The following is a 15,639-nucleotide window of genomic DNA, read 5'->3' as shown; positions in this document are numbered from 1 at the left end:
TCAGGTCATCTCCTGTTTTCTTCCCATAACATACTCCATCTCAGACAACATACAGTTGTACCTTGTGTATGTGGTGAGAGCATTATCCTTCTATTGAGTTAGCGTAAAGTATTCAATCCAGTCTGTTTACGGCTTTACCAGAAAGGGGTTCCACTTAGATTATCCAGATATTTTTTGAGTATATTAAGTCTTTAGTACCAAATAATTGAAGAGATCCGTACGGTCATGTTAGAGCCTTTTCCACAAGAGTTCATGTTGCCTCCACTGTGTCTCTAGGTAACATGCCATTGTGCTCCTGATTGGTCAGGAGAGCCTACTGGTCACTATGTACACCATGTAGCTTTAGGGGCTCAGTGTGTTCCCTGTCCACAGTTGCAGTAGACTTACTTCCTGGCCAGCCCTTATTCTCTCTCTTACCTGCTCCATTCCACACCAATCCCTGCCTGTCTCTGAAGTATCTTCTGCCCTGATCACTGGCTTGTGTCCTGACCATAATGCTCATCACTGCCCTTTGGTCCTGTTCTGGCTCCTGGCGTAGTCTATTGGCTAGCCTCGTGGCTTGGCTCTGACCTCTAATTTGAGCTATTTACACATGGGAATGTGAGAGACATTGCTGTTCAAAACTAGCCTGATCTTGTGTGGCTGGGTCACATGGGCACCATGAGTGGAATCTGCATGGAGAACACGTGTTCAAACCCAGTTATCGAAGGGTAGGTAACTCTTCTGTTTTCAGGTATATTAGGAACAGAAGGAATCTGAATGATAGTATTTGTCTAGTATTTACAAGATGGAAATGAAAGAATTATTAATGATAAAGCAGGAGTGGTCAATAAATATTTCTTTTCCATATTTGGGAAAATCCAGATGGTGTTTGTCTTATGTTGAAGGTGAAATGCTTTAAATTCCAAAGATAACTAAGGAGGGTGTTTAACAGCAGTTACTAAGGTTAGATGTTTTTATATCAGCAAGTCCAGATAACATTAATTCAAGAATTTTAAAAAGAGCTGGCTGAGGTGCTCTCTGGACCATTGATGTTGGATTTTCAGTAAATCATAGAACACTGGGAAAGTTCTGAAGGACTGGAAGAAAGCTAATGTTGTGGCAGTATTTATAAAAGATAAATATGACAACCCTGGTAACTGTAGGTCTGCTGGTCTGATATGAGTCCTGGGCAAAATAAATGAATGACTGATACAGGGTTAGTAAAGAATTGAAGGAGAATATAAGGAATGTCAAACAACTTGGGCTTATGGAAGATACACATTTTTCTGAGGCCAGTTTGGGGAAAAAAAGTTAATAGTGTTGTAATATACTTACTCTTCTGTAAGGCGTTTGAAAAGTATCACGTATAATTTTGATTAAAAACTAGACTGATACAAAACCAGCATGGCATGTGTTAAATAAATTAAAAACTGGCCACCTGACAGCCCTAAAAATGTTATCTGTGAATAGAGAATCATCAAGGAAGTCTGTTTCCAGTGGAATCTGAAATCATTTTTTGGCTGTATACTACTTAACATTTTTTATCAATGACCTGAAAGAAAACTAAAAGCATTACTGATAAAGTTGGCAGGGGTCACTGCAGACTGGAGGAGTGGTAAATAATGAAGAGGGCAGATCAGTACTCAAGGGCTATGTCTACACTAGCACACGACGTCAAATTAGCCTATTTCGAAGTAAGGACATCGAAATAGGCTACTTCGACGCTTATCGTCTACACGTCCTCTAGGGCTGGTGCCATCGACGTTCAACATCGAAGTAGCAACGGAGAATGTTGAAAGGAGCCACCCTGGAAGGAAATGCGGAGCGTCCACACACACAAGCCCTCCCCGTCGAAATAAGGGGCCAGCAAAACCCCAAGCCGCTCCCTTAAAGGGCCCCTCTGAGACACACTCGCCCTGCACAGCACGAGATCCACAGAGCTGACAACTGGATGCAGACCCTGTGCACGCAGCATGGACCCCCAGCTGCAGCAGCAGCAGCCAGAAGCCCTGGGCTAAGGGCAGCTGCATGTGGTGACCATAGAGCCCCGCAGGGGCTGGACAGAGCGTCTCTCAACCCCTCAGCTGATGGCCGCCATGGAGGACCCCGCTATTTCGACGTAGTGGGATGTGGATCGTCTGCACACGCCCTTTTTCGATGTTGAACGTCTTAGTAGGGCGCTATTCCCATCTTCCGATAAGAATAGCGATTTCGACATCTTGCCGCCTAACGTTAATTTCAACATCGAAATAGCTCACGGCACGTGTAGACGTGATGCATACTATTTTGACGTTGTGCCAGCTACTTCAAAGTAGCCGGCTAGTGTAGACGCACCCAAGGGGTTTTGTATCCCCTAATAAGTTAGATCCAAGCAAACATTTGGATCCATTTGGCAAATAAACACTGAGGGTCAAGGGAAGAGGCCATTCTTGGGTGGGTGATCCTGTCCTGAAAAGGAGTGATTCTGAGAGAGACTGATGGTTATAGTGCAGGGTGGGGAACCCCTGACCCATGGTCTGGATCCAGACCCTGAGGTGTGGGGCTCCCTTCCATGGTATCTGGCCTGTGGCAGGGTGGAGGGTGCAGAGCTGAGGCTCATGGGATGGATCAGTTAAGCTGTGGCCTGGATGCATACTCTGCTGGGGGAGAGACCTCTCTGTGGGTGGGCAGGAAGTGGCTCTGGGCTCCGCTGCCAATTGCGGCTGGTCTCCTAGCTGGAGGGAGCAGCAGCAGCCTGGGCAGCTTGCCCAGAGGCTTCCTACCACTCCTGTGATTGGCTGGAATTTCAGCCAATCAGAGCAGCAGAGGACAGTACCTGAGAGCAGGGGGTAGGGGTGCTGCAAATGTAGGTGCACCCCATCGCCCAGACCCCACACCCCCAGACAGCTCCTCTGCCCCACTTCCCATCCAGACCCTCATCTCACACCCTGTACCCCATACCCTCCACCCTGTCCCTCACAGACCCCACACCCTCCTCTTCCTGCCTAGCCCCATCCCCCCAATTCCCAGCCTGCTCTTGCACCGTCTCCTCCCCCAGATCCCCTGCTCTCATGCATCTGGGGGCCACATCAGTCAGGAGTGGTGTCTTTGTGGTGTTGGGTTGTTTTTTTTAGCTTCTCTCTCCTGCGGCCCCTGACATTTGTCTACAGGTCAGTGGCCCCAGACCTGAAGAAGCTTCCCCCTGCTGTCATAGTGGGTAATCAGTTAAATGTGAGTTTGTGTGAATGTGAGCTCCCAGTGTAATGCTGAGGCCAAAGGGCTAATGTGAAACTAGGATGGGTAAAGAGGGTAACACCAAGTACAGGTTGGACAAGGACGTGTGCCAAACTAGAGGTGGTCATTCTGGCTCCTCAGCTGCCAGCCTCCTGGCACTCCCTGGGGACCAGCATCCTCCCTGCCAGGCTCTCTTCCTGGCCACCAGGCTGTGCTGCAGGCTCTGGTCAGGCTCTCTGCCCTGGCTCTGCTCCCAGCTAGCCTCCGCAGCTCTCTGGTCAGGACTGCAGATGTTGCTGGATGGGAGATTCCCAGACCAGAGAAGTTCAACCTGCAGGAGTAGGTTATATTGCTGTGTACATGCTGGAATATTGTCTCCATTCAAGAAAGGTGTTGAAAATTTGGAAAGGATCCAGAGAAGAGCCACGAGAATAATTAAAAGGAAAACCTGCTTCATTTATTATTTATCATCACTGTGTACTCCAGTGTATTCATAACTCTGTTCTCCAAACCAACATGTCCAGATCCCTGCCTTGTCCCCTCGGGGAAGGAATGCTGGGCCCCACTGGCTACTAGGCAGGTCTGTGCGGAGTGAATTTGCTCTTGAATCCTTCCCTCAAATTTGAGAAGCAAGTAGTGAGTGCTGTCCTGGCATGCTCACCTGAGCACAGTGCAGGCCAGGTGCTGACCCTGTTGGCCATGTGCTCCTCTTGCAGGAGTGGGTGGGTGAACGGTGTCTGAAGTCCCTCTGTGAAGACAGCAATGATTTGCAGGATCCCGTTCTGAGCAGCACCCAGGCCCAGCGGCTGATGCAGCTGATCTGTTACCCGCACCGATTGCTGGACAACGAGGAGGGAGAGAATCCCCAGCGACAGAGGATTAAACGCATCCTACAGGTGTTGGGGGGGTGGGTCCTGCTGGGCTCCATGGTGTGATGAGGAGGGAGGAGAGACCCTGATATATTGTTCCCATTAATCTCCATTGCTGGACATAGTGTTCCCCATGTTTCTCTCCAAACATGTGCATGTGGCGAGGCTAGGGGAGATTCATTATGGGGGAGTGGGCTGTGTGGGCTGGGGAAGGAGTTAGGGTTTGAGAGCAGGGCAGAGGCTAATTTGCAGCGTCTGTGTTACAGAACTTGGACCAGTGGACAATGAGGCAGTCCTCACTAGAGCTGCAGCTCATGATTAAGCAAACACCAAACAATGTGAGTTGTGTGCTGAGCTCAGAGAGCTGCCCTGCATGTTGGATGGGGATCTCGCTGTGTTTCTAAGGGGGATGACCCCTGGTCCGAAGCGAGAAGGTGGGGAAGGGAAATACGGAGGATGCTTGGGGAATGCTCCCCGAAAATGGGTGAGAGTCCCACAAGGCCTGCAGGTAGGAGGGAGTTTCACTTGGTAGGACTGTGCTGGGGCACAACTGCCCCGTTGCTGTGGTCAGTCAGTCAGGAGTGGAGTTGTAGGGGGGCCATCCAAGCTCTCACCACTTCCGCTCTCTCCAGGAGATGAATTCCTTGTTAGAAAACATTGCCAAGGCCACCATTGAGGTGTTCCAGCAGTCGGCAGAGACCAGCGCCTCCGGCTCCACTGGCCCTGGAGCCAACAGCCTCAGCACTGTGCCTGTGAGCACTGCGTCTGCCAGCAGCAAAGCCAAACCCGTTCTCAGGTGGGTGCCGCCCCTGCTCCTCTCTTCCCTGGGACCCTTCGCAGAGGGCTCTGGGAGAGGCGTGCCTCACTCAGTCTTTCTGCCTGCCTGTGTACTAGCTCCTTGGAGAGGTCAGGAGTGTGGCTGGTGGCCCCACTTATCGCTAAGCTGCCAACGTCAGTTCAGGGCCATGTCCTGAAAGCAGCTGGAGAAGAGCTGGAGAAAGGGCAGCACCTGGGGTCATCCTCCCGCAAAGAGCGCGACCGCCAGAAGCAGAAGAGGTGAGCTCTGGGCAGAGGTCAGGGAGCCCTGGGCACCCCTCTGCCCCATGCATGTGGTATTGTCCAGCTCACTTCCTCTTCTCCTTCCCAGCATGTCCCTACTGAGCCAGCAGCCCTTCCTCTCGCTGGTGCTGACGTGTTTAAAAGGACAGGATGAGCAGCGAGAAGGCCTCCTTACCTCACTCTACAGCCAGGTCCAGCAGGTAGGTCCCACCTAGCCCCCCACTGGCCTGGGAACAACAGGCCCCCACGTGGTGCCATCCTCCTTGGGGAAAGCACCTCCTTCATCCCTCCATATCAAGGGTATCCTGTCTGTTTTCCCCTTAGCCCATGCAGTGAAGGATGGGGAGCACTTACTGCTCCCCTGCAGTGCAGGGTCCAGCCTGTGGGCTCCTCACCTCTCTTATAAATTTCCTAGATTGTTACAAACTGGCGGGAAGATCAGTACCAGGATGATTGCAAAGCCAAACAGCTGATGCATGAGGCCTTGAAACTGCGACTGAATCTGGTGAGCTGCAGGAGAAAAGGGGGATAACCACGGAGATCTCCCTTCTGAGGGTGGGAAGAGCATGATGGCTATTTCCCTGTCTCTGGGGGGGATGTGATGGGCAGAGAGACCAGGCTGCCCTGTGCAGACAGGAGACACCTTTTTGCCAGGATACATTCTCTCAAATGCCCAGGACACACTGGTCACAGCATCCTGCCAAGCTGGCAAGGAGAGCTGCTGCAGGGCCAGCAGCAGGGGACCCCCACAGGTGGGAGCCCAGAGCTTGTCCCCTCCTCACATGCCCTTAGAAGGTGTCCTGGCTTAGCTTCCACTCTCTCTTTTGGGTCCTATGGTTTCCCTGTGTCGCAGCACAGTGCCAGGGCTCTGACGCACTTTTGTTCCCTGCCAGGTGGGGGGGATGTTTGATACAGTTCAGCGCAGCACGCAGCAGACAACAGAGTGGGCAGTGCTTCTCCTGGACATCATCAGCAGTGGGACTGTGGACATGCAGTCAAACAAGTAACTTTCTCCTGCAAGTCTCCAAGAAGGGCCCCTCTCCTAGTGAGGGCAAGCTCCCCCAACACACAAGGAGGGCTTCTGCACCCGGGAGGAGAGCGAGCCTACAAGACCGCTTGAGGCTTGCAGGGACCAGGGAATGGCTGAAAGAGACTTGGAGAAGTAGTGGGCCTCTAGTTCCCAGGGCATAGGGTGATATCGCAGCAGAGGGCACCAGGGGACAGCAGGAGCACTGATCTCTCCCAGGTGTGTTACTGCCGAGATACAGACAAGCACTGAGGAGTTCAGGGAAGAGCTGTGAGGAGAGGTGAGGGAATGTGCACACAGGGGGCACATCCAGTTGTCTGGCAAGTGTGTCTGCCAGGGGGTTACAAGGCACAACAGGATGGGGGTGGGGCTGGGATGCCATGGAAGAGTTTTCTAGAGGGCATCTAAGGACTGAGATTTGAGGTGCTGGGGATTTAAGACTAGACAGCTCACTCTAAGATGTTCTGTCCCACCCTGTCCATCCCGAGGGTGTGCTTGAGGTGAGGTAGCAGGACGTTGTGCTCGGCGATGCAGAGATGTTGGTATAGTCCTGCATTTCTGGGTGGTGCTGGGCTGTGGAACTGCTGGTCTTCTCTCCTCACCTCAGCCTTTCTGCTCTGCCCTGCAGCGAGCTCTTCACCACAGTGCTGGACATGCTGAGCGTGCTCATCAATGGCACCCTGGCTGCGGACATGTCCAGCATTTCTCAGGGCAGCATGGAGGAGAACAAGCGAGCATACATGAACCTGGTCAAGAAACTCCGGGTGAGGGAGTTCTGGGCCATTCGGGACAGCTGGGGCAGTGTGGGCAGGAGGCAGCAGTGTCTCAGGGTATTGAGAATTGGCTTGTGAGGGAGGGGGCAGAGCAACGTGTGGGCGACAGTGATAGGACGGTGGTACGTGTTGGATGTCGCCATGCGAATGGCTCCTGACACCTTGTCTCCATGCCCTGCCTTGTGCAGAAGGAGCTCGGTGACCGACAGTCCGACAGCCTGGAGAAGGTGCGACAGCTGCTTCCTCTTCCCAAGCAGACTCGGGATGTCATTACCTGCGAACCTCAGGGATCCCTCATTGACACCAAAGGCAACAAGATTGCTGGCTTTGACTCTATTTTCAAGAAGGAGGCAAGTAGCCCAGGTCCTTGGTTGAGCCATGGCTACCACTGCACAGCGCCTTGTGGTCCTATGTGGAAGCACTTGGTTTGTTAACTGCCTTGCCAGCTAGCTGTCCAAAGCGGGCTAGGGCTCTTGTCCTCAGTGTGGTGAAAGCACACCAGGGAATGGCAGAGTTGTGGTGTTTTAACTCACTCATAGTTCAGGCAGCGTCTTCCAAGACATCACAAGTACTGCTGCTGCTGATTTAAACATTGGCTGTGCCCCCGCGGAGACCCATGATCCAAGCCACAGCAGCTTACAGCCTGATTATGGGCCAGCAGGAGAGCAACCAAGGGGAGTTGAGAAGGAATAGGGGTGAACTGAGGAGCAATAGGAGACAATATGGTGACCACTATTTCAGTAGATGCTGGTCCCTCAAGAGCCAGTAGAAATGAAGGTTGCCTGATGGGCTGAGCAGGGACCATGAGTGAGGAGCTGGGCTGCTCTTCAGAAGCCCTGTTCCATGGACTGGAGTCAGTCACTCCTTGTGCCCTTGCCCAAGAGCTGCCAGTGGGTTGCAGCTTGCTTACTGACTCTCTCATCTTTCTTTCAAGGGTTTACAAGTCTCCACAAAGCAGAAGATTTCCCCTTGGGATCTGTTTGAGGGCCTGAAGCATTCGGCCCCCCTCTCTTGGGGCTGGTTTGGGACTGTGCGGGTGGATCGTAAGGTGTCCAGGTTTGAGGAGCAGCAGAGACTCCTGCTGTATCATACACACCTGAAACCCAAGCCCCGCAGTTACTACCTGGAACCATTGCCTCTGCCTCCTGAGGAAGAAGAGCCTCCTACACCTGTGGCCCTAGAGCCGGAGAAGAAGGCAGTAGAGCCCACTAAAGCTGATAAAACCAGCTCCAATCCTGCCACCTCCACTGAGGAGCGCAAGAAGAAACCAAGCAAAAGCAAGAAACGCAGCCAGCCTTCCACCAAGAGTGAGGTAGCCTGGCCTTTCGCTGATGTGGGGCCCTGTCCTCTGCTCTCTGTGCTCTGCCATGCTTTCCTTTCTGAGAGGTGTCAGTGAAAGCCTGCATCTCTTCCCAGCATTCCCCAGGAGAAGAGCCCCTCTCTGTTTCTTGAGGAAGAGGCAGAGTGTGCCCTTGGCATCCTTGCTGCGGACAGGAGAGGCTGCTCATAGTCCTGACTAGCACTCAACATCCTGTCCCTTTTAGCTCTGTGACCCACTTATCTCAGCTGAGAGGTCCCACAAGCATCAGCTGTGCTGCTCCCTCTCACTCTGCCTTCCTCCTGCAGGATTTTGTGCTGGGCCGAGTCTCCTGTGGAGTTGGCATGCCCGAAGTCCTCATGCATCATCCACCAGGGAGCTCCATACCTAGACTGACATATGGGCAGCCATCTGTGGGTCTCTATGCCCAGAATCAGCCTCTGCCAGCAGGTGGGTATGAGGGAAAGGAGAATCTTCCTACCCCACTGAGAGGAACTTTAAGGGTATCCTGTTTCCATCAAGGGGTTGTGTTTCTGTAGCCTCTTCCGTCTGCCAGTGAGCAAATGGAAGGACCAGAATTCTGCCTCTGGGGGGCAGAAGGGGAGGTGTCATACCCACACAGTTGCCTGGGCTTGTCTTGGCTAATCACAGCCAGGAAGGAGTGCCCCTTCCCTAGCATGCTGGGAAGTGGTGATTTGGATGTGTGTGACATTGGCCCTTTCTCCTCCTATCACAGGTGGCCCTCGGCTGGATACCTCCTACAGGCCTGTCCGCATGCCCTTGGGAAAGTTGGTGCAGAGTCGGCCCCCCTACAGTGGGATGCTGCCTTCAGGGATGAGTGGCATAATGGGAATTGACTCTTCCTATAAGCCAGCAGTCTACAGACAGCAGCCTCCAGTTTCCCAAGGGCAGCTGCTCCGCCAGCAACTACAGGCTAAGCTGGTATGGCAGATCTGTATCCCACCACTTGTTGTGCAGCAGTACCAGGGCACAGTGGCTTTTCATTTTCTCATTCGTGCTGCAAATCAACTCCCCAGTGCTCTTGCGAACTGTGCATTTCGGTCTGCCTCAGGTGACTGGTGTTTCTACAGCACCTGTGACTTCGACGGCCCAGAGATTTGGCATTGCCGTGGTCCTTGCTTCGTTTCCTTCTGTGTGTGCCTGCCTCGTTGATTGAATCAGCTGGGAGGGTAGACGTACAATAAGAACGAGCTAATATCGCTTTGTCCGTGGGACCAGCAGGGGCTCAGCTCTGGAGATGGGGCAGGGGTTGGTGTCACTGTGACTGTGTGGGCAGCAGGGGCCGTGCGGGGCTCAGCCCTGGGGGCTGGGCAGGAATTGGTGTCACTGTGGCTGTAGGGCCAGCTCGGGGGCAGTGGTTGGTGTTACTGGGGCTGTGGAGACAACAGAAAGGGAGGCCAGGATATTCTTTATCCTTGCCTGGGAATGTCCTCCAAGGCCTTGTCCTGATGGGAAGGTGGGTCCCGGAGAGCCGGTTGCACCCTGCCACGCTCACGTGGCCCAGATGCCATGAGGATGGCTGAGGCAGCAGGACGGTCCTAGTTTTCCTAGTTCCTGAGCGTGAACATCTTGTTCTCCTTTCCAGCAGGGCCAGGGAATGCTGGGGCAGCCCCCGGTGCGCCACATGGGCACTACCCCTTCCTATGGAGCCATGCAACATTCCCAGGTGAGTGGAGCTTTCGCTGCCTGGCAGAAGAGGGGAGAGGGCCAGGTGGGCTATGGCACAGCAGCAGTGTGTGAACGCCTGCTGCTGGGACCTGAGGCCACATGGAACACCAGAGAGCCCCCACTTGCTAGCTACCCTCAAAGTCTCTGTTGCTGGGAAGAGGGTGACGTAGACCGTGAGGCCCTGGGTTTCTACTGCTGCTGTCTCTATTTCCCAGTGGGAAAAACCCTCCTCCCGGCAGTCCCCCTGTATCCCAGCGTGTTTAACCCAGGCTTTTTGTTCTCCCCAGGGTTACACACCGTACGTCTCCCACATAGGCCTGCAGCAGCACCCCCCTCAGTCCAGCACAATGGTACCTCCCACTTACTCCAGCCAGCCCTACCAGAATTCCCATTCCAGCTCAAACCCAGCTCTCGTGGACCCTGTCAGACAGATGCAGCAGAGACCGAGTGGCTATGTGCATCAGCAGGCCCCTGGCTATGGCCACGCCCTGGGCAACACACAGAGGTACCACTCGGCCCGCAGGCACTGAGCTGCTATTGGCGGTGCACAGGAACTTCTCCAGTGTACCTCCTCAGGTAGCACTAGTCGATGGCCAACGAACAGCCTGTGCCACAGTAGCATTCAGCATCTTAGTGTCCTGTGTCCTCTGAGCTGGTGGCTTTGTCCATCTTCTTCACAGATTCCCAAGATATTACAGTTAGGTGGGGATTCAGCGAGTAGCCTGGGGAGAAGGGTTTGGAGGCTGTGACCAGCAGGTGAGGCATGGAATTAGAAAGGGAGAAATATTGCTTGAAGGACAAGGAAGTCCATAACCATAGGCTTGGGTCTGATGGGAAAGTCATGCTTGCAGGGGAAAGTGCTGGGACCCCCCATCACAAGTGGATGGATCTGGCTGGGGAATCTTCGCCCAAGGGGAAGGCCTGGTTGTCATGTCAAGGAGGATAGATTTGGGTGGGAGATGCTCTGTCCCCCCCCAGGGGGCGGGGCTTGGAGGCACCATCCTCCACTAGCAGAATGGATGCAGACAAGAAATTGTCACCTGGAGCAAAGCTCAGAGTCCTGTAGCTTGAGGCTCTTCCCTGTTTTTAATCTAGACTGGTCAGACTTTTTGAAAAAGTACTGTACAAATCCTGATCCCAGCCTGGCTGAAGGTGTTGAGTTCCTCCTCAATTGTTCTGGACTCTCTGAGTTGGTGATGTGTGAGGTTGTGGTTCAGGTCCATTTCATTTTCTTGGACAATGAGAAGCTCAAGTTGGGTTTAGGAGACTCCTGCATTTCCATGCTGTATTTGGATACAACAGAGCCAACTGATCCTTCTCCTTGTTGTGTAAGGTTTCCTCATCAGTCGATACAGCAAGCACCTATGATGAGTGGAATGAATCATATGAGCACGCAGGGGGTGCCGTCAGGAATCCGACCCAGTCAGATATTACCTGAGCAACAGCAGCAGTACCTGAGGCAGCAGCAGCAACAACAGCAAATGCTGAGAGTAAGTGAAGGCCTGCTTCTTCTTTCCACATTCTCACAACATGTGAGCAGCCAGAGCTGAGGGCGGGACCTGTCAGGCACCACCAGCTCAGGTGCGTCCTCCTACCTGCTCAGCACTCTTGTCATCGACGGCAAGGGTGCGCTTCATCATACTTGGTTTGATACGTGACAAAAATGTCTTTTTCTGCTGCTTCTTTGCTGATCTCTCTCCTGAGAAGATGTTCTCTCTTCCTAGGAGATGTGTGCTTCAGCTGTAGAGAGACCTAGCGGTATTGCTTTGTTTTCATCTGATATGTGTGGAAGCAAAGTTAGGAACTGGAAAGGCCCAATGGGTCTGTCGTTCACTGATCTGCTCCCCGCTGCTCTTGGCTCCAGCTGAGCCTCAGATACTGCCTGAAGTTTGGCTCTCAAATCAGTGTTGCAGTGCTACAAAGCTCTGAGCTTTACTGGTATGTAAAGCAGCCTACTACTGCTTCGTGCAGTGAGTTGTAGCCAGGCCATCTCAGGAAATATCTTTTATTGGACCAACTTCTGCTGGGTAGAGAAAGTCTTTTGAACCACACAAGGCATGAGACTTGTGTCCCTCACCAACTGAAGTTGGTCCCGTAAAAGCTATTCCATCATGTACCTTGTCTCTCCAGTGCTTCTTTAGACACAGTTATGACCCAGATGCATCCAGTCTGCTCAGTGAGCCTCTTAAACTGGAAATCCCCTCCCAGCCTGAGCCAATGGCAGGGCTTCTCTGGAAAGGAAAGGACTATCTGGATTGCAGTTCTCACCTATAACGAGTTCACTGAGAGCCTGGTCTGTTCAGCTTGCACTTTTTTTCTCTCACTTGTTGTGAAATGATTGTGCGCACACAGTCTTGTCAGTATCAAATGCAGGGGCATTAAAGACAGCCCAGTTGTTTCAGTGACAGTTTACGTGTGGATGAACTCCCTGGCTTTGTCCAGTGTGATGGGTCCCAAGTAGATCTCAGGGAGGTCTCGAGCGTTGCCTTTGGGAGGCTGTCCTGTGAGCTAGGAGATTTTATAATTACCAAATACCCTCTAATATTCAGTTAATATTTCCTTTTGATGATTAACTTCATGAGACTCTCTGCTTGTTCCTTGAAAGCTGTCGTATAGTAAACAGTGGTGTGCCAGTTACAGGTGAACACCCAGATAGAAACTTCTAGATTAGGAGTTCACTGCCATGTGCTGATGGGATTGTTCCTGAACACAGAGCAAGATCGGATGAGTATTGATGCATGACATAGACGACAGGGTAGAGCAGATATTGACATATATGCTCATGAAATGATGGAAATAGACTGAGAATTACGCAACTTTAAACAATGAATTTTTGTGGCTACTCAGTTCAAGTGAACTATATTCACTAGCTGATTGTAAGCGCTCCTTCCTATGGTCTTCCTCTGGGTGCCCCACTGTAGGTTTATCTGTGTCCCTGTGCTTCTGATCAGAGAATTTTGGTAGCAGTGTCTGTTTGGCCCGACCATCTGTACTCCTTCACATAGTCCCCTCACCTAGGTTTGTCCTGAGACTAACCAACATTGCATGGAGCTTGAGCAGTCCTGTAGAAAGACTGTGGCCTCCTAGAGAATTGCTGATTGTTTCTCTAATCATGTAGAGCTCCTTTTCATTTTCACTTGTCTGTTTGCTATTTCTTTATTTATTGACCTAAAACAAACAAAAAACCCTTAAAGTTCCATTTTCTTCTACACACACCCAGACCCCACACCCATCTGGAACAAGGTACACCTGGCTGACTGGGCTTCAAGAAGTGCCTGTTGTCAAGAATCTAATCCAGTGACTGACATACATGCTCAGGGTGTCAGCTGTTGGCGAGAGAAGCATGTTCCCTAGAAATGTGGCTTATGCCCAAACCTGGAACCCAGGTCCAGAAGGGACAGGGATCATATGTAAAAGGGAATGACTGTAGAAATGTGACAAGAAAAGCCAAAGAGGAATTTGAAGAACAGCTAGCCACAAACTCAAAAAGCAATAACAAAATGTTTAAGTACATCTGAAGCAGGAAGCCCACTAAACAACCAGCGGGGCTCCTAGATGATCAAGATACAAAAGGGGCACTCAAAGATTGCAAAGTCATTGTGAAGAGCCTCAACGAATTCTTTGCTTCAGTCTTCACGACTGAGGATGTTTGGGAGATTCCCACTTCTCAGCCGCCCTTTGTAGGTGACAAATCTGAGGAATTGTCCAAGATTGAGGTGTCATTAGAGGAGGTTTTGGCACTGATTGATAAGTGTGACAAGTCACTGGGACCAGATGGTATTAAACTGGTTAAAACACAGGAAACAGAGTGTAAGAATACAGGGTAAATTTTCAGAATGGAGAGGGATAAGTGGTGGTGTTCCCCAAGGGTCAGTCCTAGGACCAATCCTATTCAGCTTATTCATAAACAATCTGGAGAAAGGGGTAAACTGGGAGGTGGCAAAGTTTGCAGATGATACTAAATTGCTTAAGATAGTTAAGACCAAAGCAGACTGTGAAGAACTTCAAAAAGATCTCACAAAACTGAGTGATTGAGCTATAGAATGGCAAATGAAATTTAATGTGGATAAATATAAAGTAACGCACATTGGAAAAAATAACCTCAGCTATACATATAGGCTACGTCTACACGTGAAGCCTACATCGAAGTAGCCTATTTCGATGTGGCGACATCGAAATAGGCTATTTCGATGAATAACGTCTACACGTCCTCCAGGGCTGGCAATGTCGATGTTCAACATCGACGTTGCGCAGCACCACATCGAAATAGGCGCAGCGAGGGAACGTCTACACGCCACAGTAGCACACATCGAAATAAGGGTGCCAGGCACAGCTGCAGACAGGGTCACAGGGCAGACTCAACAGCCAGCCGCTCCCTTAAAGGGCCCCTCCCAGACACACTTGCACTAAACAGCACAAGATACACAGAGCCGACAATGAGTTGCAGACCCTGTGCATGCAGCATGAATCCCCCGCTGCAGCAGCAGCAGCCAGAAGCCCTGGGCTAAGGGCTGCTGCACACGGTGACCATAGAGCCCCACACGGGCTGGAGAGACAGCGTCTCTCAACCCCCCAGCTGATGGCTGCCATGGAGGACCCCACAATTTCGACGTTGTGGGACGCGGATCGTCTACACGGTCCCTACTTCGACGTTGAACGTCGAAGTAGGGCGCTATTCCGATCCCCTCATGAGGTTAGCGACTTCGACATCTCGCCGCCTAACGTCGAAGTTAACTTTGAAATAGCGCCCGACGCGTGTAGCCGCGACGGGCGCTATTTCGATGTTAGTGCCGCTACTTCGAAGTAGCGTGCACGTGTAGACACAGCTATAGTATGATAGGGGCTAATTTAGCTACAACTAATCAGGAAAGAAATCTTGGAGTCGTCATGGATCATTCTCTGAAAACATCCCATGCAGCGTGCAGCACCAGTCAAAAAAGTAAATAGGATGTTAGGAATCATTAAAAAAGGGATTGAGAATAAGACGGAGAACATCTTAGTGCCCTTACATAAAACCATAGTACGCTCACATCTTGAATACTGCATACAGATGTGGTCTTCTCATCTCAAAAAAGACATACTGGCATTAGAAAGTTTCAGAAAAAGGCAACTAAAATGATTAGGGGTTTGGAACAGATCCCCTATGAAGAGAGATTAAAGAGACTAGGACTTTTCAGCTTAGAAAAGAGGATACGAAGGGGGGATATGACAGAAGTATATAAAATTACGAGTGGTGTGGAGAAAGTGAACAAGGAAAAATTATTTACTTGTTCCCATAATATCAGATCTAGAGGACGCCAAATGAAATGAATGGGCAGCAGGTTTAAAACAAATGAAAGGAAGCTCTTCTTCACACAGCACACAGCCAACCTGTGGAACTCCTCGCCAGAGGCATCTGTGAAGGCTAGAACTACAACAGGGTTTAAAAAAGCTAGGTAAATTCACAGATGTTAGGTCCATTAATGGCTATTATCCAGGATAGGGAAGGAATGGTGTGCCTGGCCTCTGTTTGTCAGAGGCTGGAGATGGATGGTAGGAGAGATCACTTGTTCATCATCTGTTCAGTTCACTCCCTCTGGGACACCTGACATTGGCCACTGTTGGCAGACAGGATACTGGGCTGGATGCACCTTTGGGCTGACTTAGTAGGGCTGTTTTTATGGAGATTTAAGCTTCTAATGAAAGCATCTCTCCAGCCATGCTTGAGGT

At 51.2% G+C, this 15,639-nt stretch overlaps 1 protein-coding gene across 4 annotated transcripts in view; it reads left to right on the top strand.

Moving 5' to 3' along the window:
- Positions 1-15,639, top strand: part of MED12 (mediator complex subunit 12) — a 74,517-nt gene that overhangs the window by 46,864 nt on the left and 12,014 nt on the right. For 3 of the 4 annotated variants that reach the window (XM_075007410.1, XM_075007408.1, XM_075007407.1), the window contains exons 27-41: positions 3,912-4,091; positions 4,331-4,402; positions 4,697-4,860; positions 4,959-5,120; positions 5,212-5,323; positions 5,539-5,628; positions 6,017-6,126; positions 6,779-6,914; positions 7,112-7,273; positions 7,858-8,235; positions 8,550-8,691; positions 8,978-9,183; positions 9,848-9,928; positions 10,218-10,435; positions 11,264-11,420. In XM_075007410.1, coding sequence (XP_074863511.1) covers positions 3,912-4,091; positions 4,331-4,402; positions 4,697-4,860; positions 4,959-5,120; positions 5,212-5,323; positions 5,539-5,628; positions 6,017-6,126; positions 6,779-6,914; positions 7,112-7,273; positions 7,858-8,235; positions 8,550-8,691; positions 8,978-9,183; positions 9,848-9,928; positions 10,218-10,435; positions 11,264-11,420 — 2,370 coding nt within the window. The remainder of the gene's footprint in view (positions 1-3,911; positions 4,092-4,330; positions 4,403-4,696; positions 4,861-4,958; positions 5,121-5,211; positions 5,324-5,538; positions 5,629-6,016; positions 6,127-6,778; positions 6,915-7,111; positions 7,274-7,857; positions 8,236-8,549; positions 8,692-8,977; positions 9,184-9,847; positions 9,929-10,217; positions 10,436-11,263; positions 11,421-15,639) is intronic. The other variant, XM_075007409.1, reaches the window with a different exon arrangement.

The sequence above is a fragment of the Carettochelys insculpta genome, chromosome 13, assembly GCF_033958435.1.
Source record: "Carettochelys insculpta isolate YL-2023 chromosome 13, ASM3395843v1, whole genome shotgun sequence".
Lineage (NCBI taxonomy): Eukaryota > Metazoa > Chordata > Testudines > Carettochelyidae > Carettochelys > Carettochelys insculpta.
The sequence above is the reverse complement of the archived record's forward strand: the minus strand, read 5'-3'. Positions and strand labels throughout refer to the sequence as shown.